General features: G+C 38.7%; 1 protein-coding gene across 18 annotated transcripts in view; it reads right to left on the reverse strand.

Moving 5' to 3' along the window:
- Nucleotides 1-1,369: 1,369 nt before the first annotated feature.
- The window catches only part of EML5 (EMAP like 5), a 126,878-nt gene continuing 102,069 nt past the window's right edge, over nt 1,370-26,178 (reverse strand). For 8 of the 18 annotated variants that reach the window (XM_042478596.1, XM_042478580.1, XM_042478573.1 and 5 more), the window contains 15 exons: nt 18,678-18,756; nt 18,149-18,278; nt 17,892-17,990; nt 15,717-15,737; nt 13,746-13,919; nt 12,239-12,447; nt 11,264-11,421; nt 10,265-10,379; nt 8,964-9,152; nt 8,583-8,755; nt 8,282-8,444; nt 7,478-7,581; nt 5,258-5,411; nt 4,382-4,482; nt 1,370-4,081 (listed from right to left, as the gene is read on the reverse strand). In XM_042478596.1, the coding sequence (XP_042334530.1) occupies nt 4,045-4,081; nt 4,382-4,482; nt 5,258-5,411; nt 7,478-7,581; nt 8,282-8,444; nt 8,583-8,755; nt 8,964-9,152; nt 10,265-10,379; nt 11,264-11,421; nt 12,239-12,447; nt 13,746-13,919; nt 15,717-15,737; nt 17,892-17,990; nt 18,149-18,278; nt 18,678-18,756 (1,906 nt within the window). In that variant the 3' untranslated portion in view covers nt 1,370-4,044. Of the gene's footprint in view, nt 4,082-4,381; nt 4,483-5,257; nt 5,412-7,477; nt 7,582-8,281; nt 8,445-8,582; nt 8,756-8,963; nt 9,153-10,264; nt 10,380-11,263; nt 11,422-12,238; nt 12,448-13,745; nt 13,920-15,716; nt 15,738-17,891; nt 17,991-18,147; nt 18,279-18,677; nt 18,770-26,178 lie in introns of those variants that run through there. The other 10 variants (XM_042478587.1, XM_042478555.1, XM_042478643.1 and 7 more) reach the window with 7 other exon arrangements.

The following is a 26,178-nucleotide window of genomic DNA, read 5'->3' on the forward strand; positions in this document are numbered from 1 at the left end:
ATTTGTAGATAGCCACTACCAGGAACCAAGCAATACTTAAGTTTGGCTACCACCTCTGAGTTTTCCTTGCCTAAGAAAACCTTATGAAATTCAAGGGGTCTTCATAAGTCATTAGGTGACTTGAAGGCATACACACACACACACACACCCCTAGGTCTCCTCATGTGGACTCAATACTTTACTCTTTTGATACATTATTTATTTTAAACTCCTTTCTCATGCGTGACTGATCCTAGATTGACTAGTTTACAAAAATTAAATATCAACAAATAAATGGGATTATTTCCTTCAAAATAATGAAATCTGTTATAATATGCTGCATTTTTCAGCAACACAAAAGTGGTTATTCATGATAAACATTTTTACCTAGCTAAAGTTCACAGCATGAAAGGGTCAGGTGCTGGTATTGGAATTCATGAAAGTTGATGTGCTGTTTTGTTTTGTTTACTGATGTAAATATTGGCTGGACTCCCGTTAGTGACATATATGTGTGTTGTTTAGTATTCTGGAAATTGTACAAGGCACTGTTTATTAGCTCAGAATTCAACATCTAACCCCTGTCTGCCTGTCCCAGCACTGCCATGCCCATTTACTGGCAAGGGCCAGGGAGGAGAGGCAACCAGGCATCACCCTTCCTTGTTGTGGTTTGCTGGAGATCTAGGGGGGACCTCATTTCTCTTCCTTTCTGTACTCAGGACAGAAGCCTTGCTGCATTTCATTACCAATAAACTACTTATAAAGGTTGTGTTTGAATATCACACTAACTGAAGCAGAAGCAAAAGCTTCTCTACTAATTTTGATCACGGAAAGGGAAGGAATAGGTGAGCCCAAGGTTCACTGTGATTCATTCCCATTACAATAAATCATGGTTTACTGTGAAATCTCAACATAGCTATGCTAAGCTATTTACCATCGCCTGAGCCTACTGTAGAGTTGCTAAACCTCACCATTCACAAACATACCTAGAAAAGAACAAGGAGATGGCAAAAATGTCTGGCTACGTTTCTGAAGCTAGATTCAAATCCATTACATCATCGACAGAGATCAGCCAAGGAACATATCTAGATGTTTCTGCAATCACTTCCACTCTTCTCTAGGAACAAATGATTGTTGGTGGAGGACTTCAGCAACTCTATGATAAGTCAAAGGTGGGGAATTTGGTCACTTGGAGGAAGAAATGCAATGTCAACCTTTGCAGTGTCCAAAACAGAAAAGTGTGTTTTTGTGTGCCTTCAAGACATTTCTGACTTATGCTAGCCCTAAGGCAAACCTATGATAGGCTTTTCTTAACAAGATTTAGAGAGGGGGTTTGACTTTGCCTCCCTCTGAGGCTGAGAGAGTATGACTTGCTCAAGGTCACCCAGTGGGTTTTCATAGCTGAATGGGAGTTCAAAGACTCATCTCCTGAGTCATAGTCCAATACTCAAACCACTACATCACACTGGCTCCAGATATGTAGGCATAGGGTTAACTTACATCAGTGTATGCCACTAACAAGATGTCAGTCACTGACTGGATGATTTCATGTAAGGGATTTGAAACTCTAATCACTAGCTGGGTGAACTACTCTGACAACACAGGAAGATCTACCAATCCAAAAGGCCTCTGGCTGATCTGATTTTAGTTCAGAGACGGTTAGAGTAGGCAAGACATTCCAGGGTGAAATGGTAGGATCAATAACAATGAGCTGAGCAAAGAATCATTTTCTAGCCGATGCAGAGGAGCAATCAGTATATTATATATGAGGTATAGAAAAGATCAGAAAAAAAACATGATAATAAAGGAATTGCATTTGCCAATCATTGTTTTGATAAACCACATCACTACATGTGTCATGTATTCAGTGATGAAACCAGACTGCCTGGGGTAAATTACATTTGGGGGAGCTGCAATGTATGAAAGAAGAATTGTTAAGGAACATGCATTATCATTTAATATGAATAAATTACCCCTAAATAAACTGTTAATTACTCTGCTGCTTATCAAGTAGCATGGGTACAACGATTAAAATCTTTCAAATACATCCTTTGATGAATCTGGCATTCTAATCCATTCCAGGGCACAAAATAAAAGTGGAGGAGTTTGCTTCTCAGATTAACATGAACTATCATGGCATGATTCTGTGTATGCTTCATTGTGTAGAACTGATATTATTTTCATATCTAGATAAATCTATGTCTCACCATGTACATGATATTTAATATATAAAAAAGTACATGAAGCCCTAAACCCAAGCCCCACAGAAGGCTGTATGTCTCTGCAATATCTGCAGTTATCAAGCCCTTTGGGCTGGGGTACTGGAGCCTTTAGAAAATCACAAAAACAGATAGGAAGTGACAGGACTCAAATCAAATCTTGAAAGGCTTCTCTCATAGTGCCTCTTGCCATTAATCTATCCGTAACGGCACAAAGAGAGAACTTTTTCCCCATTTCCCTCTGCTGAAACCCTCAGAAATAATCTGTGAAGCACCAAGACCACACATATGCATATCTTTCCATGCATGGATTGCTCAGCATATCAACATTTTGGTGGAGTGAGTGAACCATACATGAAGCAGATGTAGTCCCAATGAAGTAGTCTTAAAAGGATTTGTGGCACTGTTTTCAAAAAAGCTTTCAAGAGCACAGCACTGGCCTACTCTACAGCTTGACTACAATACCCATTTAAACTGACATGGCCATCTTTTCCCCTTTTATCTTGAGTCTGTAGTTACAGATGTAACTTTATCACCTGCAGGCTTTCATTTCAAATATTACAGTAAGCCCCTGTATAATCAACATATACAGTTATGGTGGAGTTACAACTGGACGTTAGAACTGACTGAAGCATACAGGCACTTGCACATCAAAAATCTCCTAATTAGCTAACTTGAATGTAAATTTTCCATGTGTTAGTAGATTAATAGACAGTTGCTTTCAAACATAATCCATCTTCATTCTGAAGAGGAAACTGTGAGTGCCTGTATGTATGACCTGGCTTTAAGATTATGAGCTAGAGCACAAGAGATTCAACTAGTCTTATTCTTGTGTAAAAAACAAATAATTTGTAAAATAAACTTGAATTCTTAATGTCACTTTGATTTCACCTAGTGATGATGTGAAAATGCACCAAACAATTCCTATTGCTGTGATTTTTTTTGCTTCTGATGACAACCTAAAGCTTCATCAATATATGAACAGTAAAATGAACAGCCTATTTCCCATTTCTAGCACAGCTCTGTAAGTAAACACAGCACTTTATCTTTCATTGAGAACACTTTTTATTCACAAGGCAAAAAATGGAGTTAGACTTTTAGGTTGTGGACAAGGCACTCACCATGTGAGCAAATCTCATTCTGCTCACAGAACTAATTTAATGCTTAGGTAATACAGAAACACTAAATTAGCTTTGAATAATGGGTTCATGCATGTCTCCTAGCATTCACAAGACATGACTACAACCCAGGCCTTAAAACCAATAAAATTCTGCAGGTCCTAGAACAAACATCTCTTGAGAGATGTTTTGTTTTGGTGAACTAGACAAAACTTTTGCTGAGTCACTCCTATTTTCAATTTTACTTTCACCCATTTTAAAAAAAGAAACTTAAGAGCTGTAAGGTGGTTTTCCTTTCAGTAATAAAATAAGGAGTCTTCTATTTTAGCAAGAGTCAGTACCCAGTACTTAAACATTCATGCTGAAAGTAAACACATCGATGTACAGCATTAGGTCAGTAATAACATCTCTTGATTAGAAATCCATGATCTTACTGGGAAACTGTACAGAGAGCCAAAGCTCGCTTCTTTTTATCCGTATGTTTCAGCATCTGGCAGTGAGTGGGAAACAAATGTAGGTTATCTGATACTGTAGTAATATGACTAGACTCAGTACATTTCCAGTAGTCCATTCTTCTTGTACACTCTAGTCAGTCAGACAGCTGGTTGTCTGTCTTTATCAGCACCATTTCTTGAAGCATGCAGGGCACTGTAGAATGTCTCTTTGCAACCATGAGGCATTAACACCTCTTACTTCATGCACTATTCTCTTTAGAAAGTTCTTTGTTTCTCTCAGTGAGGCATATGTACACATTTCCAGACAAATATGCTATATTTGGGGGGGGGGAATGAAAATTACTGCAAGTTAATGGATTTTAAAAAGGAAAAACAAAATAACTGCAAAATAGATTTTAACATGTAGTACTGGCAATAAGCAAATAATTTTTTCCACTACAGTTTTTGCTAGTTCAGCTAAATGGCTGATTATCTTTTAAATATTTGAGTCCGTTTTCAGAAATAGCAGATGATAATTTGTGCAATTAAAATTTCAAGAATTCTTTCTATTATTCAATTAGTGTTATTAATGTTTCACAAATCCTTTCTATTTTTTAGATAAAGATTTACTTACCTGCTGTCATCTCCACCTGCACTGACAACATATCTGTCTCCACTTGTAAAACGAATATTAGTCACATGGGCCGAGTGACCAAAAAATCTTTTATGTTTTGCCTTTGAAATAAGAAAATTGTCCATCTCAGTTCGACTGTTTTTAAAATGCACAGCTAATCATACTATATGAACATTTGGAAAACATCAAACTCACTTCCACTCTGCCCCAACCCTACTCCCTGCCATCCCTGTAAATCTAGGGCCAGCTTCTGGAACATTTCTCCTGTTTCTGTATGGAGTAATGACACACAGTTCTTCTGCAATGAGACATATAAGATTTCTGTTGCCCTCTCAGTGTTGTGTGTTTTGTATACTAGGACTATTTTGCCAAGAAAATCAAGCAAGTGCAGTATGCTATTTTACTGTTCACAACTGAAGGTGCAACCAGATTAAAAAGACCAGAAAATCCTAGATATTGTTCTTGCTCTCGTTTTATTTTTGAGATACATCCACATATTTTCTGTCAGCTCTCAATATGATCAGGGACTTTTTATACCAGCTCCCCAGGTTGGTTTATTTTTTAAAACAGTATAAAATTGGACAGAACAGGTACAAATTTGAGAGTTTTCTGTCAGTCTGGATGTACCTCGAGACAACTGCTTCTTGCCTCAAGTGATGGTAAATTATGTCACTTGAGTCGGGACTCCCTCATTGATCTTAGCAATCAAGGGATTACATCTGTATCTTAAATGTTCAGCAGGTCTTGCTGAAAAGAACTGTGAGCCTGAGAAGACAACCTTATTGTAGATGCCATAGAAATGCATGCTGTCACCCCTTTTCTGGTATCACCATAGGCAACTATAGTTTTTATTTTTAAGGATTAAAAGGTTCTTACAAATTTTTCAGGACAAGGGAAATCAAACAGCTTGACCATGCCAAAGTCATCCCCTGTTACAAGGCTGATTCCAGAGTGGGAAACACAGGCACAATTTACATCAGCTTTCTCAGCATGCCTGGACCAGATTCCAATAACTTCATCTCCTAGAACACTGAATAGAGAAGGGGGGAAAAACACTTAAAATGACTGTCTAAAGAAATACGTCTAATAACTATATTAGTGTTCCCCCAAAACCACATGTTAGCTTGATAATATGTTCAGTTGCAAACATTCCAAAATTAGGAGATACAGAATAAAAACATTAGATGATACAGTATCTTCTTGTTACTTATTATTTCACAGGATTTATATTCTCAGTTTGCTTAGGGCTGGCGCTCAAATTAGTGCTAAAATTACCAAGACCTTTGGGCTCATTTCATAGCATCCACTAGTGGACTCATGAAATGTGCTCCAGATGGGTATAACTATGATCCTCATCACCCTTAACCAAGATTTCAATTAGCATGCTCACTGGATATGATGAAAGTTGTATTCTCTGGATACTGCAGTTATTTTTTAGTTATGTCCTTTGACTCCTCTTTCTCCTCTTACATTTTTTTCTGTCCTGCCTTGCCAGCAGATGAGTTTCAGTATTTCTCCCTTCATTTCTTCTTTGTGATCTCTATGATTCACACAAATGGATTATCCTGAACCTGCACAGTGCCTCTTTTTGGAGTGTTTTATAGCATTCTGAAAAGTTCTGGTGGCAGCCTCACCCACCTCTGACAGCCCTTACCTTACCTTATGTAATGGAGGCACATGCGTGTGGTCATGCAAGTGGTTGTACACATACCACGCCACCATAGAAAACAACAGGACTTAAGATCCCATGTTTTTTGTTATCTACTGGGGAGGCCAGGATCGATCCCCAGCAGATACAAAGGAACGACCGTAACAATTCCCTTCCTCTTTTCTTCCTAATATGCTGAGTACTCCATTTAACAAAGGTAGAATCAAGTCTTAAACATCAAATGACCTAAAATGGAAAGAGGCAATGAACTCTAAATGAACAAACAAACAAAACCTGTAATAATGGAAAAGATCTGTGTGGTAGCAGTAAGGCTATGGCAAAACAGAGAAATACGTCTTCTTCTCTCATTAAAACAAACACAGGGATTGGGATGAGAGTCTGAAGAGACCCTAGTTGGAAGATTTCAAATTAGTTTTTGAGGATGCCTCTCTAGAAGTCAAACTGGTTGATTTACTAAAGAGAAGAAGAACCAGCCCCAAAGCACTCCTTTGTCTGCAATCCAGCATACTTTAGAGCAAGACACAAAAATTTAAAGTAATTCTGACTCACTGACTGCTTATCTTTTTTTTTCTGATCAGACTGCAGAAATGCTACTGAGAAAATGTTTCCTTCCTCCACTGAGAGGATTTTGAGGGGTTGGCTGGATCAACTCCACAGCAGCATTTGAATAAAAAGCTTGCTCCGAAAAAGAAATACTGCCTGCTCATAAGAAAAGGAAAGCAAGATGTTGAAAGAAGGTTTGATGAAATGGAAAGATGTGGAAGGGAGGTTGTACAGGGTAAAAATGTACAAAAAGGAACCTACCTAGGATAGGTGGTTATGAGCTTAGGTCTGTACCACTGTTTGAGATGTTAATTTGGATCTGTAAGCAAGTTTATTTCTGTTCAAGTGGTTTAGATCCATTTGGGAAGAGGCCTCTAGTTTCTATTAAAATCTCATCAGTTCTGCAAAGTAAATGCTGTCAGGAGTTTTAGGTAAAGCTGTGTAACTAATGAACAAAACTGAGAAAGAACTTTGAATTCCTGCTTCTGAAGCTGGTACATGGGGATCTAATCCATCTGATTATGGATTGCTGCTCTGTCTATCCAAGAATGACTATTTAAAATAAATATATTCAGGGTAGCTGTGCTGGCTATACAGCAAAATTCACAAAAGAGTGATATTGTCACTTTTTTCTTCTTACTGTATAGGTTTTTATTTTAGCATCTTTTGCCTGATGTAGTCAATGGAGCTTGAAAGGCTGCATTATGTGTTTTGTGCATTTAGGCTGATAAATGAACATGTCACTCTTTTATGGCTTTTGTTTTATTTCTGATAAGTACCACCTCAACTCCACACATGGAGACTACACAATGTAAGAAAAATAGCATTTCTATTTCAGGAGATGACATGTCATATTTTCAGAATGCTAAAATGTGTCATTTTACCTGGTCCATGTGGCCCATGTTATTCTGTCAATCACAGTTTGATCCAGGAGCTGTTTTCCAGAAGGCACTTCATAAACTTGCCTTTTATAAGACCCAGTGGAGACCTTTAAGAATTAATATAGAAAGACACAAATGTAAACTAACACTTATTCTGAGAGAGAGAGAAGAGAAAGGGTTGTGTGTGTTCTGTTGAGCCTTAAAGTTTTTTAAAATTACAAAACAATATGTTTTTGCCAGTAACAACAAAAGTAAACTGAGAATCTGCTGACAGATATGAGCAGAAATTGCAGGAATGGCAGTGGGGGAAGAACTGGTTTTTTCCCTCCTCTAGCAGAGTAAGGGGCTATATTTACAGCTGGGTGGCTAAAAGCCACCCGTCTTTGCCTCTGGTGGGTGCTGCAGCAGCGTGTAACCGCTCAGCCCTATCTAGCCCTACGTTCGGGCTCAGGCCAACACAAAGTGCTGGTCTGTTTAGCGCCTAAATCTCATTTCCATTGCAAAATGATAGGATGGGCCTTCAGACAAAAGGTCCTGCTGTTTCCACTCAGGTGCAAAGGACTGCTGTAGCAGAACTCCAGTGGAACAGAATGAAACAGCAGCACTTCCATGGAGATAGAGGGTGGGTTGTATGAATTCAAGATTCCTGAACCAGATTTTTTTCCTGCTCAAGAGCAGGCTCAGTTAAGCCCCATAGGTTTTCTGAAGTGCTGTTCTGTATTTCCCTTAATGTGTGATCACTGCACAGTGTGACTGCAAAAAGAATATTTATTATATGTCTGCAAAAAAAAATCTATTTATATTTACCTGAAGATAACAGCTATCTGCAGAAAAATCCATTTGAATTACAAAGCTTGGGATGTCCTTGCAGTAACTGGCTCGGTTAAGGGTAGGCCCCAACGTCAAGTCATAAAAATCTACTGCATTTTCACTGGAACCCACTGCTAAGTAATGAGAATCTGGGCTGAACCTAGGTAGATGAACAGTTTTAGATGAGCAGTTGATGTCACAAAGCACTATCCTAAACATCTCACAATATTATATCACCAATACAAAATACAGAATGATAGCAGATGCCACAACAAGTAAGAGGCACATGATTTCTTACCTGATGTCTTGGATAGCTGATCTTCTGTCTCTCTTCTTCCCCCATATTTTCAGAGAGTTCACTAACAAGATGATAAATTCTCCATTTTTCATGCCAATAGCCACCATGTCACCCTCTGGACTATAAGACACAGTGCGTGCTGCATGGCCCAAATTGACTTTGTTCACCATCTTCTGTGAGAATTTTGTATGAAAAAGTGTATTAAGTAAAGACAGTATTATCAAGATTACCAGTATGTCAAAAATGTTTTATACAGTACTTGCTTATCTCCTGATAATAGCTTCTAAGGAAAATATTCTGAAGGGTTTTCAATTGAACTCTTTTTAATGTGTCATTTTAAAAATATTATTGTAACTTCTTAAATGCCATTTTTGCACCTACTTTATCAGCAATATCCCAAAGTCGGACCGTCCCATCTTCTGCAGCAGAAAGGAAAACATCACGAGAAGGGTGTGTTGCCAGTCCCCAGATGGGTCCATCCATATGGCCATTAATTAAAAGGTTACATGCTGCATTTTTCTCTCCAACTTCTATTATTTCAGCATTCTTTGTCCCAACAAGAATTTTCCCCTGAAACAATTAAATAATTAATGGAAATTCTTAAAATAGCATCTATTTGTCAGTAACAATGGCCTAGCCCAAAAACAACTTGATCTTTGGGGATCAAAAAGGGCTTCCAACTGTTTAGAGATCAATTGGACAAAAACAACAGGCCAAATATATATATGTACACACACACACACACACAATTGGCCCTCCACATTCATGGGGGTTAGAGGGGGGAAACCCTGTGAATGTGGAAAAACTGCAAATAAACTCCCCCTCCCCCCCACGCAGCAGCCATTTCCAGGGTGGGAGAGGCTGGAGCAGAAGGAAAGCCTGAGAATGAGGAGGAGGAGTTGGAGGAGTGAATGCTGGGCTTAACCACAGGTTTAACATTCGCAAATAACCAAAACTGGGTGCTAACAGTCCTTTTAAAGCAAGGATAGACAACATGTGATCCCCTGCCAGTTTTAGCAGTGCCATTTCTGGAAGGCTCCAAGAATGCTGATTTTCTTCTAAAGCTAAACACTGGACTTTTCTTTAACAGCTGTTTGTGCTCCCTAATTAAGAAGTGAAAATGTGCTCCTTTCTATTTTCAAAATCCATTAAAAAATTTTTTTTGTGAATAACAAGTGCCCAGAGGTCAGAATGGGCCTCCAGACCTGTTAACACTGACCACTCTGTCTTAAAATAATCAGTTTAGCTATTTAAGGCCTGGTACAGACAGGCAATTAACAGCGTACTTGCCGTGAATTAGGGCTAGATGAGGCTGCTCATTTATATGCCTAACAGCTATAGTTTGCAAAGAGGTTGCCCCCATCTACACAGGTGGCGCCATGATGGCCTGAGTATGGCACAGTGCCCAAACTGTGCTGGCTGAAAGTGACGTGATCGGGGTGTGCAAGCACACCAATTACACCCCTTCCAGGAAGTTGCTTTTGGCAGCTTCTTTTTACTCCTGAGAGGGAGTGCATCGTTGCCATGCCTTTTAGTTGCTGCGGCAACAATGTGGGGCAAAAATGGGCAGCACGGAGCTGCTTGTCTGTCGAGCCCCTAACTTATAAAAGATAGAAACTCAATAAAATAATATCTAGCTGTTCTAAGATGTATAGCATGATATGAAAGAAACCCACACTTACTTTGCCTCTGCATACAGAACGAACACAGTCAATTATCTGTCCAGTCTCTAATCTGAAGGCACGACACCGCCGTAGTTCCTGATCCCATAGTTTAACTGCTCCTCCTTCTTTTGATCTAGTGTAAATAAAACACAAGAAAACATTAGAAAGCATAGAAAAAATTATAAAAAGAATGAGTAAAAGTACCTAAGAGATATGGCCAGAATCCTGTTGGTGCACTGTGTATTTCCCCCCCTGGTTGCGCAGAGAGAGCATGAAAAGCCTCTGAACAGCCTATTTTCCAAGTCTCTTCCATTCTTTATGGCTGCTGCATCCATAAAGACAGTGCACCAGCAAGATTCCATTCAAGGGGCACCAATTTTAAACACTTGTTCATTAGTTGGAAATGTAACTGATTATCACAAATTAATAATTAAAACCAAGATTTTAAGAAAGACCATATTTGCTAACCACAAATTATTTGCATGGTAGATCATTTACGAGTAGCTATATTTTTAATATACAGTATCTAGAGTTTTTATAGTTAAGCCTTCTGTATCTGTTTCTACTATTTCACATCAAACAGAGATAATATGCTTTCTGAAAGATATTCGGTCAGAAATTATTACTGTTATTCTTTCAAAACCACTTTTAGTGCTACTGATGTTGGAGATGCAAAGTCACATAGTATTAATGGGAGCTGGTGGTGACACCAGTAAGTCAGCAGTACTGTATCTTTGCAAATGGTAAGAGCAGTGTGCAATTAACCTTCCTGTTCAATATATCTAAAGATCTAAGTAAGACATTTTACCGCATACTAAGCTGCCATGAATGGTGAAGGCACTGTTTGCTCTACTACATAACATATGGATAAATATACTTAGGATGTTAATGTCCATAAACATAATCAATGATAAATACTAAGAATTATTACCAAAGTGTAATTTATTACAACACATTTGCAGTATGTAGCCATTAATAATTTTGCTAATTGCTTCTGTAGTACAAAACAGGACTCACGGCCTCTCTTTGCCTCCTGTTACAATTAAGCCATCTCGCAGAGTTGTGTACATTGCAAATATAGGCCCATTGTGAGCTTTGCCCACAATTCGATTCAATATATGCTCTTTCCAAACACATACATCTCCACTGATAGTACCTGTAAATGTCAAATTGTTCTGAAAAGGGGGAAAAATAAGTTCATTATTTGATTTCAAAACTCAACCAATACATTTATTTCCTTCTTAAAGAAAAGAACCCTGATATAAAAACAATGATCAAACTACTATTCTAGTCTGAGTTCTGCCCTTGTTTTAGAACAGAAATGACATACATTGGAAAACAAATAAGAGCATGAAGCTTTCTTAGTTTTCCTGGCCTCCTAGGGACTTTCAAATGGCACTGATCACAGTATTGGACTTATTAGATAATCTTGGTGAAAAAATGTGAAGCCCAGTGCTGGACAGGCATCAATCTGGCAGCACAAATTTAATGAGGCAGCAATACCCTTCCACTGGTATAAGTGTCACTGAGTTGGCATTAACACCAGCACACAATTCTCAAATTATCTTTTGAGTTAATGAACTAAGAGAGCTCTATAAATGAATACTGCAGTATAGGTAAGGACCACTGACTTCTGTGGAGAAATTATTATGAGATACAATGTAAACAAGCCTTTGTGTTTTGCCTTTTTTTTTTTTTAGAAGTGTAGAGTTTCTATGGGGAATTTTTTTAGTTGGAATATCTGCTTTTAAATATCCTACTGGAATGACAAGGAGAGTGGATATTTATGCATCAGTAAATTGGAGATCATAGGTAGATCTTCCTCTCCAAAGGTAGAGAGGGAGAATCATGCCATCCTAGGATGCTCCCAGGTACCAAATGATTGGCGTCTAAGGTAGAAAAGACATATACAATAACTGGAATTAAAACACACAAGGTAGAAACAATAATTTTTATACAACTAAATATTTTAAATCCTGTTCAACTACATACCGCTCCAAATGCTACTGACAACATGGTCTGCATTCGTGCATCTTCTATTGAACTTGTCTGTCCTTTTTTACTGAGAAGTGCCCTTCCAGCAAGAGTCCAAAATCTCACATGTTTTACTCCCACTGAAACAAATTGTGTATCGGAATCAGGCCTGAATTCTGCTACAAAAATACGTTGATTATGACCGGCTCTGCTGGCAATTTTGGCACCTAGTGGGGAAAATTAATTTCAAGTTACAAATACATAAATTGGTCAGTAAATAGTAAAATCAAATTATATTAGAATGTTCTGAAGTTTCCAATCCAGAGCAGTTGTGACATTAGTGTTTGCCATCGCTATATACATTTCTTTCTAAAATACAAGTTACACATTTTGAAAGCCAGGTTTTAAAAATCATTTGTTAATAACAAAAGAAGCAGTAGTAACAACAAGGTATTATACAGTGCTTTTGAGAGTTCAAGGCTTTTCAGATATATTATCCTGTATCCTTACAACTCTGTCAAGTAGGCTAGTACAGTGATCCCATGATACACTGGTGTGATATATGTGGCTTTCAGCATACACTGAAAGCTGCCCCGGAAGAAGCCATGGCATGCCCCAGAAGAAGTAAAGGGTGCATTATTCTTAATGGGGGTCCACCATACATGGTATTTCCCTTATGCAGAGGGCAGTTCTGGAACCGTTCCCCCTCTGTATTATCATGCCCTTCTGATTCTGTAAACCGAGAGAGGAATTCTTGTATCTTCAGAAACTGCATATGCTGCCATGATGTAGATCTATGAACACCTACCAACCTGTACATTACTTCTACTGCTGCTCTATATAAAAGTACTCTATATAATTTTTGTGGTAAAGTCTGCTTTGCTGGGTTAGCATCAAAGGTGGTTATCAGCTGTTGCCCGACAAATCTGAGGCTCTCCCACCAAGACTCTATGGGCTTCCCAAGATCCACATGGATTCCATTCCACTCCGACCCATAGTGAGTTCTATTGGATCCCCCACATATGACTTGGCCAAGTTTCTGGCCACACAATTACAAACCCATATAGAGCAAACCCCACACTACATCAAGGACTCAGCTCACTTCACAGGAAAAATCAACGACCTGGAACTTAAACCCGGAGACATACTAATCAGCTTTGATGTGGTCTCCTTGTTCACCAAAGTCCCCATAATGGACACCATGGCACTTATCTGACAATTTTTTCTGGAAGACATCACCACTGCCTCACCACAAGCTACTTCCAGTGGGAAAATGGATTCTATGAACAGAGAGATGGGGTAGCCATGGGAAGCCCTCTGAGCCCTGTGATAGCAAACCTTTATATGGAACACTTTGAAAAGCAAGCCCTGAAGGTCCCACTCTTGGAATAGACAATTAGACTGGTGATAAAAACGTATGATATATTTAATTTATATACTTATAATTGTTACTTTTCTAGCGATTGTTTTTGGTAAACCTATAAATAATGTAGGTATGTTTTATAAAAACAAAATATGTTCCTACCTTCTTGCCATTTCCAAATGGTAATGGTATGTTCAGGATCCAGCCCCACAGAGAGAAGAAGCTTGCCAGTGGCACTAAATCCAACTGAACAAACTCCTTTTGAATGGTAGCATCTCAAAACAGACAGTGTTTGTTTGTTCATTGCATCCCACACATGAATACAAGGTGCTGTAGCTGAATTAATAAAAGAAAATCAAGATTTTATTTTACTAGTAAAAGCTTACAGCATTTTAAACACTTAAAACATCAGGTTGATTTTAGGGTTTTTGTTCTTTTTAGTAAAAAGAATCTTCAGTGTTTTCATCTTGTCTTCTGAAACTTAAATTGTTAAGGAGAGCATTATTCAACACAAAATTCTTTGTAAATATGATCATATTCCAGGAAACTTATACCTGTCAGCAAAGCCTACATTTTCTTAGTTCCACTAAGTTCTCCCTTTCACTAAAAACACAAATGTTAAAATTTCATTATTTTATACATCTTTATAACTCTTCATCTAAAACCACACATATATGCACACTTACATTTGTGTAATGACAATGGAACAAAGTATCTAGGCAGGATAAATTTAATCAAGGATACTGCTTTGCAAAAAAAATAAAAAAAAATGAGTTGAATAGATTTTAAGTTTCAGTAGACAGCTCCTAAGTCTTTAGGCAGGGAACATTATAAACAGAAAGACTGTTAAATATGAACTGGGGATCTTGGTAGTATTCTTCATTGACAGTGCTGTCTAAATTTTGAGGGGGCAGTACCTGTATTGTTCAGTGCAACAAAAACAATGAAGGGTCTAGTGCAGTGATTCCCAAACGTTTATCCTCCATGTGTTTTGGACTTCAGTTCCCAGAAGCCCCAGTTACCTTGGCCCATAGTCAGGAATTGTGGGAGCTAAAGTCTAAAACATCTAGAGGACCAAAGTTTGGCGATCACTGGTCTAGTGGCACCATAAAGACTAACAAAACTATTTTGCATAAGCTTTCATTTTATGCATCTGATTAAGTGGACTGCTACCTATGAAAGCTCATGCTGAATAAAACCTCTTAATACTCTTCAACTCCTGGACAGCTTGGCTAGTCTGCTATCAGAAGCTCCATATCCTTTCTAGTTGCTTCTAATACCACAGGTGAATTATATATACAGAATTGAGTTAATGGTTTTAAGTGGCTAGAATACTGTCCTGGACTGTGGCAATAAATAAACCATACACTACAGAGTCCAAAAAGAGTCTGTCCTGACTACTTGCCCCAGGAAAAAAAACACTAACTGTCCTTATTTATGTGGTAGAGCACTAGACCAGTAGAATAAGACATGACAAACAATTGCTCTATTTAAGCAAGAATATACATTAGCATTTTCAATTGCATGTCACATAGACAACGACAAAAGATGACTACTGATTGATGTGGAATGGTAACGGAAATGCAAAATTACTCCTGGGAAACATGTTTTGCTAAGATTATGTTTCAATAGAAACAAAATGATACTGCACAAAATGAATTTGTTCCTACTGATAATTATTTTGGATGACTGATAAAAACAGTATGACAACAATACAAAAATATGGAAAATGATTTAATGATTAACTCAGTCACCAAGGCCTCTTCAGTGAATATCTACATTGAAAATAATATTCATTTAGAAAAGAAATAGTTGTTGTCAGCCCCAATAATTTTCCAGAAATGGAATGAACTTATAGGTATGCAAATATAAATCTGGATTAGAACTCACCTATTAAAACAAAGGTGAGTACAATAAAATAAAGTTAAAAATTATTAAAATGAAAGTTTTTAGTATTTCACCCCAAGGAAATCTTATATATTTATAATTTGCTGGATGTTGTGCTTAGTGCTAAGGAGCTAATGGTGTGGTTTTTAAAAGTATATAAATATATTCAGTTAACCTACCTAAAGCAGGACATAACTACAAAAAACCTAGTTATACCTCAATATGTTAAAATTTTGTTTCCCTTACCTGACATATCTGCTGAGTCTCCTGTAATGGAAAAGCAGCAGAAAAACAATTACAACCAGAATGAAGGAAAGAAACTAAAAATATATGTGGTATTAAGTACAAATTTTGATTTCAGATTCATTTTATAGTATCAATTCTGTGGTAAGTAGATCGAAAATAAAGCTAACTGTCCATATGTAGACAGTACTTTTTGGAGATGCAGAGTAAACATAGTGATGCATTTTCATGAATTATGTGTTGGTCAGTTGAAAACTGCACAAACGTTAGTTTCATGGAATTCTCAGCTGTATGCAAAACAAAGTTACCTTGGTGATACCTTTCCTTTTTCCACAACTGGGAATAACGAGGATGTGCAAAAAGACAACCTATCAGTTATGGTGAGTTAGTACACATTTTGTAATGCTAAACCATGGTTTTGATGTTACTATTTACTGATCCAGCTGGGTAGGGAGGAGGGAAGGTGGCTCAGGCAGCAAAGAAGTAGCCAGCCCTGGCTGCCAGAGGAAAGGAAACAAAGGCACTATTCCTTTTAATTAATCCAGTAGAGGACCCTCATTTCTCTTCTTGTTGTAATTGATTCTTACTCTCTCCTGAGTTGCCTTTCCACTCCTCTCCCTCACTGGGTCAGTAAATGTCCATAGGGGCACCCCTGACACACAGGCTGACAACAGCCATAGATAGGCAGGAGAGTGCAAAACCACAAGTGGGATGTTACACTCTGCACGTGCAATGCAAGATCTCAGTTGTTAAGCTCATAGCACAGATCGATTTCTGGATATGTTCTTGCATTCAGATAGAAATCTTATTCGTGCAAACAGAGTAAACATTCATTTAAATTGTGCGAGAAAATCTATTAATATACTATTTGGAAGAAGACTGATTTATTTCATTGGATGACAAATTATAGGGAACTCTGCATGGATCATAGAATCATAGAGTTGGAAGAGACCGCAAGGGCCATCCAGTCCAACCCCCTGCCATGCAGAAAATCACAATCAAAGCATCCCTGACAGATGGCCATCCAGCCTCTGTTTGAAGACCTCCAAGGAGGGAGACTCCACTACACTCCGAGGGATGGAACGCTTACATGTCAAACTAATTTTTGGATGAAGGAGCTTGTGCAACGCCTTGCCATTTAAACCAAAGATAGATTTGTTATATTTCTTTTTGGTGACCTTCCACATTCCACCTTCAAAAAAACAGCTTTATAACCGGAATTTTCACTAAATTGTTGAATTTCGAATTTTTTTGCTGTACAACAAGATGTGAAATGTTTGTATTTGGAATATGTTATTTTAAAAAAAAAAGTATCTGTTACTACCTGATCCTGAACATTAAACTCTACTTTAAACTAAACAAGTAAATGTGTCTCTGATGTTGTGGGTGACATTATTAGGACATGTGACACTGCTGTCAGAAAAATGTGGGAATGAGTTAGCATCTGGATTTGTAGCATGGTCTTATCCTATATTTCCAGCCATGTTATGTTTTTTGTAGGCAAGAAGTTGTTTATAGCTGGGAGGGGGCTGTCTGTAAGGACGTAAATACCTGTCACTCAGAACCTGTGACAGGACAGTAATATTCTCCAGAACTGTTGCTCATTGATGGAGTTTAAGTAGTCTCATTTTTAATACTCTGTCATCCCGCCCCCCCGGTGCATCTGAGAAAGTGGTTTGAAACTGCTGAAAGCTTATGTTAATATCAGGTTTCCCCCCAACCTTTTAAGAGGGAGCATGTGGGTGTATCTATCTGCAGACTACATACACCTGCTGTTAACTATATCCTCCCTTTATCTCATATACAAACTAACAGAGCCTTCTCTCATCCCATAGTAATAGGCATTTTGCCTATTAACTAGTTCTATACATGTTGGAGATGATAGTGCACATTCCAGCAGGTGTGGAGTTTTTAAAAAAAGAACATGGCTGTGTTTAACATGGGGCTTAACAATTTAAAAATCCTTTTGATAAATGCTGCAATGAAAATAATGGCATTCTGAAAGCACAGATATATTTTAAAAGAATTTTAAGTGCTAACAAGAAAAAAGTTGGCACAGGTAACTGAGTAACATTCAAACAAACAGAAGCAGAATAAGCTTTCTTCTATCCATGAATTCACATGACTAATAGTTCATGCACATCTATTAATTTCTTTTTTAATAAAATACAAACATACCTACTTGGCCAGTTGCCACAATGTTGATAAACTTGGGGTGCTGATTGATAGTGAGGCACAAAATATCATCATTATGTTCTTGGTAAAAAGACTGGGAGCCTAAAGAGGAAAAAAAAATACGGTATAATATTTAAATCACACTATTTATGTGGTGGGGTGAGGAACAGAAAAAAAATCACTATTGGTGCAGGAGAGAAATATTAATAATTTTCTGCACAATAAACTTTGGTATTTTAAAAGATATTTCCGTTTCCTACCTGTTGCCACATTATACAGAATCCCAACAGATGCAGTGTGATAAATTATGTCAGCACCGTCATTCAAATAGTGCACATTGTTCCTGCCATCTTTACCTCGATATCCAAACACCAGCTCCAGCACTAGATCCTATGAAAATAGTTTTATAATTGTCTTAAAGCTGCCTTGTGAATAGAGGCTACTTCATGGATTTATCTTTAAAAATGAAATGCGTTTGAATTTTAAAAATAAGGACTTAAAACATTAAGAGTCCCATAATCTACATCACCACTTCACTACTCAGCCCACTCCACTACTCAGCTTTGGCTCCATAGTGTCTTGTCATTCTGCCAATCTGTCTGAGCTGTTGGAAGCTCCTTTCAAATAGATACAACATAAATTACATATAAGATATCTGCTTTACCCTTTATTTTTCCTGCTTGTCAAAGGTGAGTCTCACACATGTGTTTAAAATGCTCTTTAATGAGATATACATTATAACCCCATGTGGTTTGCTAAAATGATCCAAAGAGTCGCAGTTTTATTTACCTCTATGGGTCTCTTTTTTTTCCCAATGTTATTTGTCTGAAGTTTTTCAGGCTGAGGCAATGCCCTACTAACTGGTGGTCTGAAACAAAGAACTGTGAATAAGAAAAGGTTGTCCGTCACCCATTCAGTACTAAAACAACAACATCTGAACTGTCACCTGCAGAGAGAAAACTATTAACAGTTAACAACTAAATATTACAAATACCTGTAAAAGGGGACTTAATTTTACAATTATATTCCTTTTGGCTAATGTTTTATATTTCCATAATATAGAAAGTATTGATTCAGTTACAGATATAAATAAACTTAATAACTCCAGTGTTCTTTAACATTTTTTATCTTGGCTGTTAGCATTTTTTCAGCATCAAAATATCTTTCCTGGCAAATAGAGTCTTGTTCTTTCTAGCTCTCAGGTCTCTCTCTTTTTTTAAAAAAAAATCCCTTGCTTTCTCCTACCTTTGTTCTACTGTCAGTAATTTACTTAGTTAGTTCTCTGACTCAGAGACAACTAAGGGGCTTTCCAAACCGCCTCAAAGGGGTGGGTTAGAGGTGCCTAGTTTTCCTCGGGAGGGACACGGCAGCACTCAAATCACGCGGCATCCCTCCAAACCAAAAAAACCCTGGAAAAAACAGGTTCTTCTTGGCACGTAGGAACGAAGTCATCAGAGTGCCACTGGCGCACTGTGACACTTCCTGGATGCAAGCGCGGCACACGGAGGTGCAGACGTGGTGCCATGCTTGCATTATGCATGCATGCCCCATATGGACGACACCGCGTAAAGATGGCACCGTCCATACGTTCTAGGGTTCCAGACCATGCGGATGCCAAATGCTACAGAACCCTAGAATTAGCCCCAGGCTACTGCAAATCGGTGGTCTGTACTGGGCCTAAGACTCAACAACTAAGTAATCCTTTCAGGAAAAAATAGCTGTTTCTTATAATACACACATTATAGATATGTACTTTCTCATTTAAAATACATTAAGACATCATTTTCCAAGATTTTAAAGAAAGAACCACAGAATTAAGACATTTTGAGAAGCACAGGCTAGGAATAAACAGACAGATGGCAAGCATCACCACCCCTTACTGTACTACATAATAATGCCTGAGACCAATGGCAATGTATGAAGCTGCAATATGGAGAAGGATGACTATCTGATGACAAGTGACCATGACTTTTTCTCAGGCTTAGAAGCCTTTTGGATGAGGATTCAGTCTGCATGCTGTCACCAAGCTTATGGTGATGGAGAAGAGATCCCAGAAATTTACCTAATCTCTGCTAAACATACCTGCTTTGATGACATGATTCAGGGCACAAAGAAATATATCAGGGGCAAAGAAGCACAATATTTGGAGAGTAAGATAGGATTGTCTTCTTACTTTGCCAGATAAAATTGTTCCACATCAGGACTATATTTAGTATCATAGTAAAATCTTATATATGTTTACTTAGAAGTAAATTCCATTGTGTACAGGATTGCAGCTATAGTCTACAATGGCCTCAGACAGATGGCCCGAAAGGGCTGCTGTTGGGCCGATCTGGGGGCAGGGCGTGCACATGACACACACCTCCAGATCACGGCCCAAAACCAGCCACAAAAGGAGTGGTTTCTTACCATTCCTTTTTACAGCCTGTTGAGGAGCATAGTGGTGGGCACCCACAGGACTACAGTCTTTGGTTGCTGCAGTCCCAGAGCAATCAGGGTGGGAGTAGCCTCTGGCCGCTCCTTTAGCCTCATCTGCATCGCCCCAATGTCTACAAAAGTTCCATGATAATTTATGGACTGGCATTTCAAGAGTGAGGAAGAAAGGCTAGCGATTAGAAGATATTCCAGGGCATCTACTTCGTTCTCTAGTGCCGCATATAGCTATGCTGCCCTTTCTGCGGTGCAGAAAGGAGCCTCTTTTTGTGGCTACTTTTTGCTCTGTGGAAAAGTGAGACCAGATCAGCTGCATGTACTTGCTGTGGCCCCGATATGGCGCTAAAAGAGGTGGTCTGTACAGTTCCTCAGTTACCAAAAGCCTGCCTATATAATAATAACAATAATAATAATTATTATTTATATACCGCTATTCCAAATTAGATCACAGCGGTGTACAGCAAGAAGTGATAGTGTACAATATAAAATCCCGACATAACACGTATTACCGACAAAATAGTTACAAACTATAAAACTTACACAGATAATTAAAACCACAAAAACAAAGCTAGCTGGATAAAAACATTTGTATATCAGGGGGAGAACAGCATAACATTAGGACACATGGGGGAAAGCTTGTCGGAAAAGAAAGGTCTTAAGTTTCTTCCTAAAAAGATCTAGGGAGGTGACAGGAAGGGAGTTCCAGATTTGCGGGGCCGAGGTAGAAAATGCCCTTTGTGAGGACGAGATATATCTCGTCTTAGGAACCCTCAACAAATGCTTCCCGACCGATCTGAGAGTGCGGGGCGGATTATATGGGGAGAGGCGGTCCTCCAAGTACCCTGGGCCCAAGCCATATAGGGCTTTATAGGTAATAACCAACACCTTGTATTGCGCCCGGAAGCGAATAGGCAGCCAATGTAGATCTTGCAGGATAGGTGTTATATGGCTAGTCCTGGAGCATCCAGTGACCAACCTAGCTGTCATATTCTGTACTAATTGGAGCTTCCGGGTTTGGTACAAGGGTTGCCCCATGTAGAGCACATTACAGAAATCCAACCGAGAGGTTACCAGAGCATGTACCACCGACCCAGGTAGGGTCGCAGCTGGCGTATCAGCCGAAGCTGGTAACAGGTGCTCCTGACCATCGCATCCACCTGAGAAGTCAGGTGGAGCGACGAGTCCAGAAGCGTGGACAAATTTCCTTCCCCGGGCCCGGGGAGCCTATCACGAGTACTTCCGTTTTCTCTGGATTCAGACTGAGTCTGTTTTCCCTCATCCAGCCCATTACCGACTCTAAGCAGGCATTTAGAGGAGAGATGCCACCCCTAGTCACTGCATCAGTTGGAGAAACAGAGAAATATATTTGGGTGTCATCAGCGTACTGATAACACCGCGCCCCATGTCTCCGGATGATCTCTCCCAGCGGTTTCATGTAAATGTTAAATAGCATGGGGGGGGGGGGGGACAAGATTGCTCCTTGAGGAATGCCAGATGTAAGTGCCCTCTTATCGGAACAACAGTCCTCCAGCTGCACCATCTGGAATCTGCCCGAGAGGTAGGAACGGAACCACTGGAGTGCAGTGCCCCCGATACCCAACTCCCTCAGGCGTTCCAGAAGGATACCATGGTCAATGGTATCGAAAGCCACTGAGATGTCCAAAAGTACTAACAGGGACACGCTTCCCCTGTCCATGCCCAGACAGAGATCAGCGACTAAGGCGACCATGGCAGTCTCCACTCCATAGCCTGCCCGGAAGCCAATTTGAAATGGGTCAAGAAAATCCGTTTCATCCAAGATTCCTTGAAGCTGGACGGCAACCGCTCTCTCAATCAACAGGCTGATAGTTATTCCGAATCAGGGGATCTAGGGAGGGCTTTTTTAGCAATGGTTTTACAACTGCAGATTTTAGGCTGGATGGAAACCACCCTTCCCCGAAAGATGAATTAATTATACGGCGCAACACAGTAGTTACAGACGTACCCCCCTGAGCTGCCAGCCATGAAGGACAGGGATCGAGAGAGCATGTCGTCTTCCTAACGCTTCGAAGAATATTGTCCACTTCCTCGGTACTCACAGACCGAAAATGATCCAGTATAACAGGGTCCATGGAAGCTCTGGACGTCTCTACCCTAGGTTCTGAAGAAATACTGGCATTGAGATCACCCCTTATCTGAGAGATTTTATCTGTGAAGAAGTTGTTAAACTCGTCACAGCAGGCTTTAGATGGCTTCAAAATAGGGTTCAGGGAGGGAGGCAGCTGAGTAAGCTCCCTCACTACCCTGAGCAGCTCTGCCGGACGCGACTCCGCGGACGCAATACGTGCAGCATAGAACGAATGCTTTGCTGCACTTATTGCCACTCCGTAGGCCTTCAATAGAGAGTCCAGGAGTGCCTTGCCAGCTAAGTGCTGGTATCTTAAAGATGTCTCTGTCTGTTTCTTGCCATTTTGGGCCCTCACCAATGATCCCACTCATTGCCAGAATGTGACCCCAAAGACTCCTCCTAAAACTGAATGCAATCTGGGGGACCTCACAAACCCACGGCCATTAAAAAAAAACCAAACACTGCATATGCACTTAGGGATCAGGACCCCTTTTTGAATACTAACATTCATTCTTCAACCATGTCAGCCCCAAGCACTCCAAGGGCCTCCACTCCAAGTAAAGTCCATAGGACTGCAGCCTCAAATGGCTAAACACTTGGAATGAATATGCTTTCCTGACTCCAAATGATGCCTGAGGTATTTTGGGGCTATATTTTTATACTTGGAAAGTGGGGGAAAGCCTTTATGAAATATCTGTATAATGCCATATTTATTTATTTATTTGCTGCCTTTCTCCCAGGGGAGACCCAAGGCAGGATTGCCAGATATATAACTAAATTATATTGTTTAAAAAGGGTAATGTTCTTCTCGGTATTAACTATTACAAAGCCTATTAAAGAGATGCCAAGAGATAAAGTTTCAGTCCTTACCAAAATGTAACATTCCAATGACCTTGCAGTGTAATGCAATAAATGTAGGGTGTCTTACATGCAGTGCAATGTAATGAGATGAAAACAAGCACCCAGACATCAACATACCTGTGTTTCTCCCTAAGGTGACTGTATATATTTGTATATCCAGGAATACATATAATAAATAACACATTCATTTCCCATATAATTATCCTGAGATTCCAAGCCTTAAAAATGCTTAAATGAAGTGATGATGTTAACTCGGCATATCATAATCTGAGCACTCTGAAGGCCAGAAGGTGGCCATGGTACTGTAAACAAAATCCAGATTAGTGGACAAGTGGCAAGGATAATCATCTAGGAAATAGGAGTGGAGAATCAGGCCTATTTCAGCATTAATAAATTTACTGTAACTGTTAATTTTTAACAAATTAGCATGTGCAATAGGACAGTTACTTTCATAGTAGATCTCATTATTCTTGTTTAAAAATGGTTCAAGTTTTATGATTTCCTCCATTCATCAATAATTACTGTCTCATAGATTGTGGTAAAGGATAGGAGTGAAAATAGTGGATTGTTATTTCTTGAATTAAGATTAATTTCTTTTCACTTATTTAACTTCTAGAGATTTGGGGAAGGGGATTTGAGAATTTCTCATTTGATTAGTCCAAGTAATAAATAACAACCATATCTCCAAACTGGGATGTAGATTTGCATCTCACTTAACAGGACAGATGGGAAGATGAGCATTTACATGTTTCTTCTTTCATTCACACTTAACTTTATGAAAAATTCTAGCAAACTAAAAATCAAGTTTTCTGAGCAGAGTGGATTTCCCCAAACCCAGCTGCTTCCATGAAACCAGGAAGCAATACACATTAACTGGAGTGTGGCTTCATTTCACTACTGTAGTAATTTGCTAGTAATTAATTAGTAAATCTTGACAACTAGTACATTCTTTAAAGTCATCTGAAAGACCAAACAGACTATGGACAGGCTCCTCATTTAAGGACACAGGATCAGATAAGCACTGTTTGTTTGTTTGTAAGTACTGTAAGAGTAAGGTTGTGACTATAAATAAAAGGCTTCATGGCCTCTCTCCAAAGGGTTTATGCCTTTTGGGTTCTGCCCTATTAGCTTCTGGATGCTCTGTGTGGTTTCCCATTTGTGTTTCTGCCAGCATAGGGGAATGCCAACCACCCCAAGGTGTCCCCAGCGTTTCAGTCTTTCCCTGTTTGCTGTTTCATGGACTGTGTTACTCTTACTGTAGCATATGCAAGTTGCTGCCTTTTTTTTATTTTTTTTATTTTTTTTATTTTTTGCAATCTGGCTTCTTATAGACCCCCCCCCTTTTAACAGGAGCTATTTTCCTGAACAACATCTATTCCATGGTAAGAAAAGTCTACCGAAGACAATACTGTAGAAGACTACGGATGTATTAAAACTGATTAAAAGGAATTAAATGTGATTTTAGAAATAAGTAACGCAAGTGAATGTTAGGATCTGCACACAATTTTATTATTACAAATCACGCGTGTGTAAAGATAAAGAAAGATGATCTAGTTTAACCTTAATGTTCACTGTTGTTTTTTCCAACCAGTTCATCAAAATTATTTCTAGTTATCATTACTACATACTGCTGGCATGTCTTGGTAGTATTAAAATATGCTATCAGTTGTCTTGAGCATTTTAAATTAGAATAGATTTTTTAATCTATTAGCATTCCGATTTCTAAGAATAGCAGCTATCTCTGCAAACTTTTGTATAAACAGGCACAAAAAAAAGGAGCTGGAAAGTTACTAAAACAATATGTACTATGTCTGATGTACTCCACTGAGTTTCTTTGTTCTTTTCAAAGCATGATTCTAAATTGTACTGCAATAGTGTCTCAGTGTATGCGGTTGTGTGTATTCACAACTATACTAGAATTTAACATATTCTTGCAATGTATTGTCACTATAAACAGACATACTTTCAAACATACTGTCAAGCATGTTTGGAGTATTAGTATATTCTTGCAGCATATTGTCACTATAGGCAAATACACTTTCAAACGTGAAATACAAATATACTTTCAAATGAGTTTTGAGTATTAGTATATGTTTCTGAGAAGTAGTTTGGAAGAGGTGAAAGCAATGTTGTACATGTGAAATTTCTTCACATAAATTATGGGAATCCATTTCCCCCCCTCTTACAATGTCCAACGATTAATGATTCAGAAACTGATACGCCATAGTCAAAATTAATATATAATTCACAGGTGATGCACAACATTACTTATGAAGAAATTCTTGTATAAGGATTGAGTGTTGTGTCTTTGAATAGGGAAAATTATGAAAATTTCTAAGTTGTAAAAAAGGATTCATGTTAGTCTGCTGCAGTAGAGTTGACAAAGGGTTAGGTTTAGGAGATGATTATGTGATCCAGGCCCTACACCACCTTAAAATTAATTGCATTTATTATTGTACAAATATAAGAATACTAATTAAGGATACTCAATATGACAAAAATTTTACATGGAATTTTAACGATATGTTACATTTCACAAACACCTACATCCAGTCTATTGGGTCTAATGTTAAAGCAGGTTGTAAAGTCAAAGGCTTTCATGGCCGGCATCCATAGTTTTTTGTGGGTTTTTCGGGCTATGTGACCATGTTCTAGCAGAGTTTCTTTCTGACGTTTCGCCAGCATCTGTGGCTGGCATCTCCAGCCACAGATGCTGGCGAAAAGTCAGAAAGAAACTCTGCTAGAACATGCATAGCCCGAAAAACCCACAAAAAACTATAAAACAGGTTGCACACACATGCCCTATTAATTAAAAAAAATCCTTCCTACATGAAACTAAAGCACAGATAGTACTATATATGTAACAATACATAGACAAATTAAAGTACC

This window comes from Sceloporus undulatus, chromosome 1, assembly GCF_019175285.1.
Source record: "Sceloporus undulatus isolate JIND9_A2432 ecotype Alabama chromosome 1, SceUnd_v1.1, whole genome shotgun sequence".
Classification (NCBI taxonomy): domain Eukaryota; kingdom Metazoa; phylum Chordata; class Lepidosauria; order Squamata; family Phrynosomatidae; genus Sceloporus; species Sceloporus undulatus.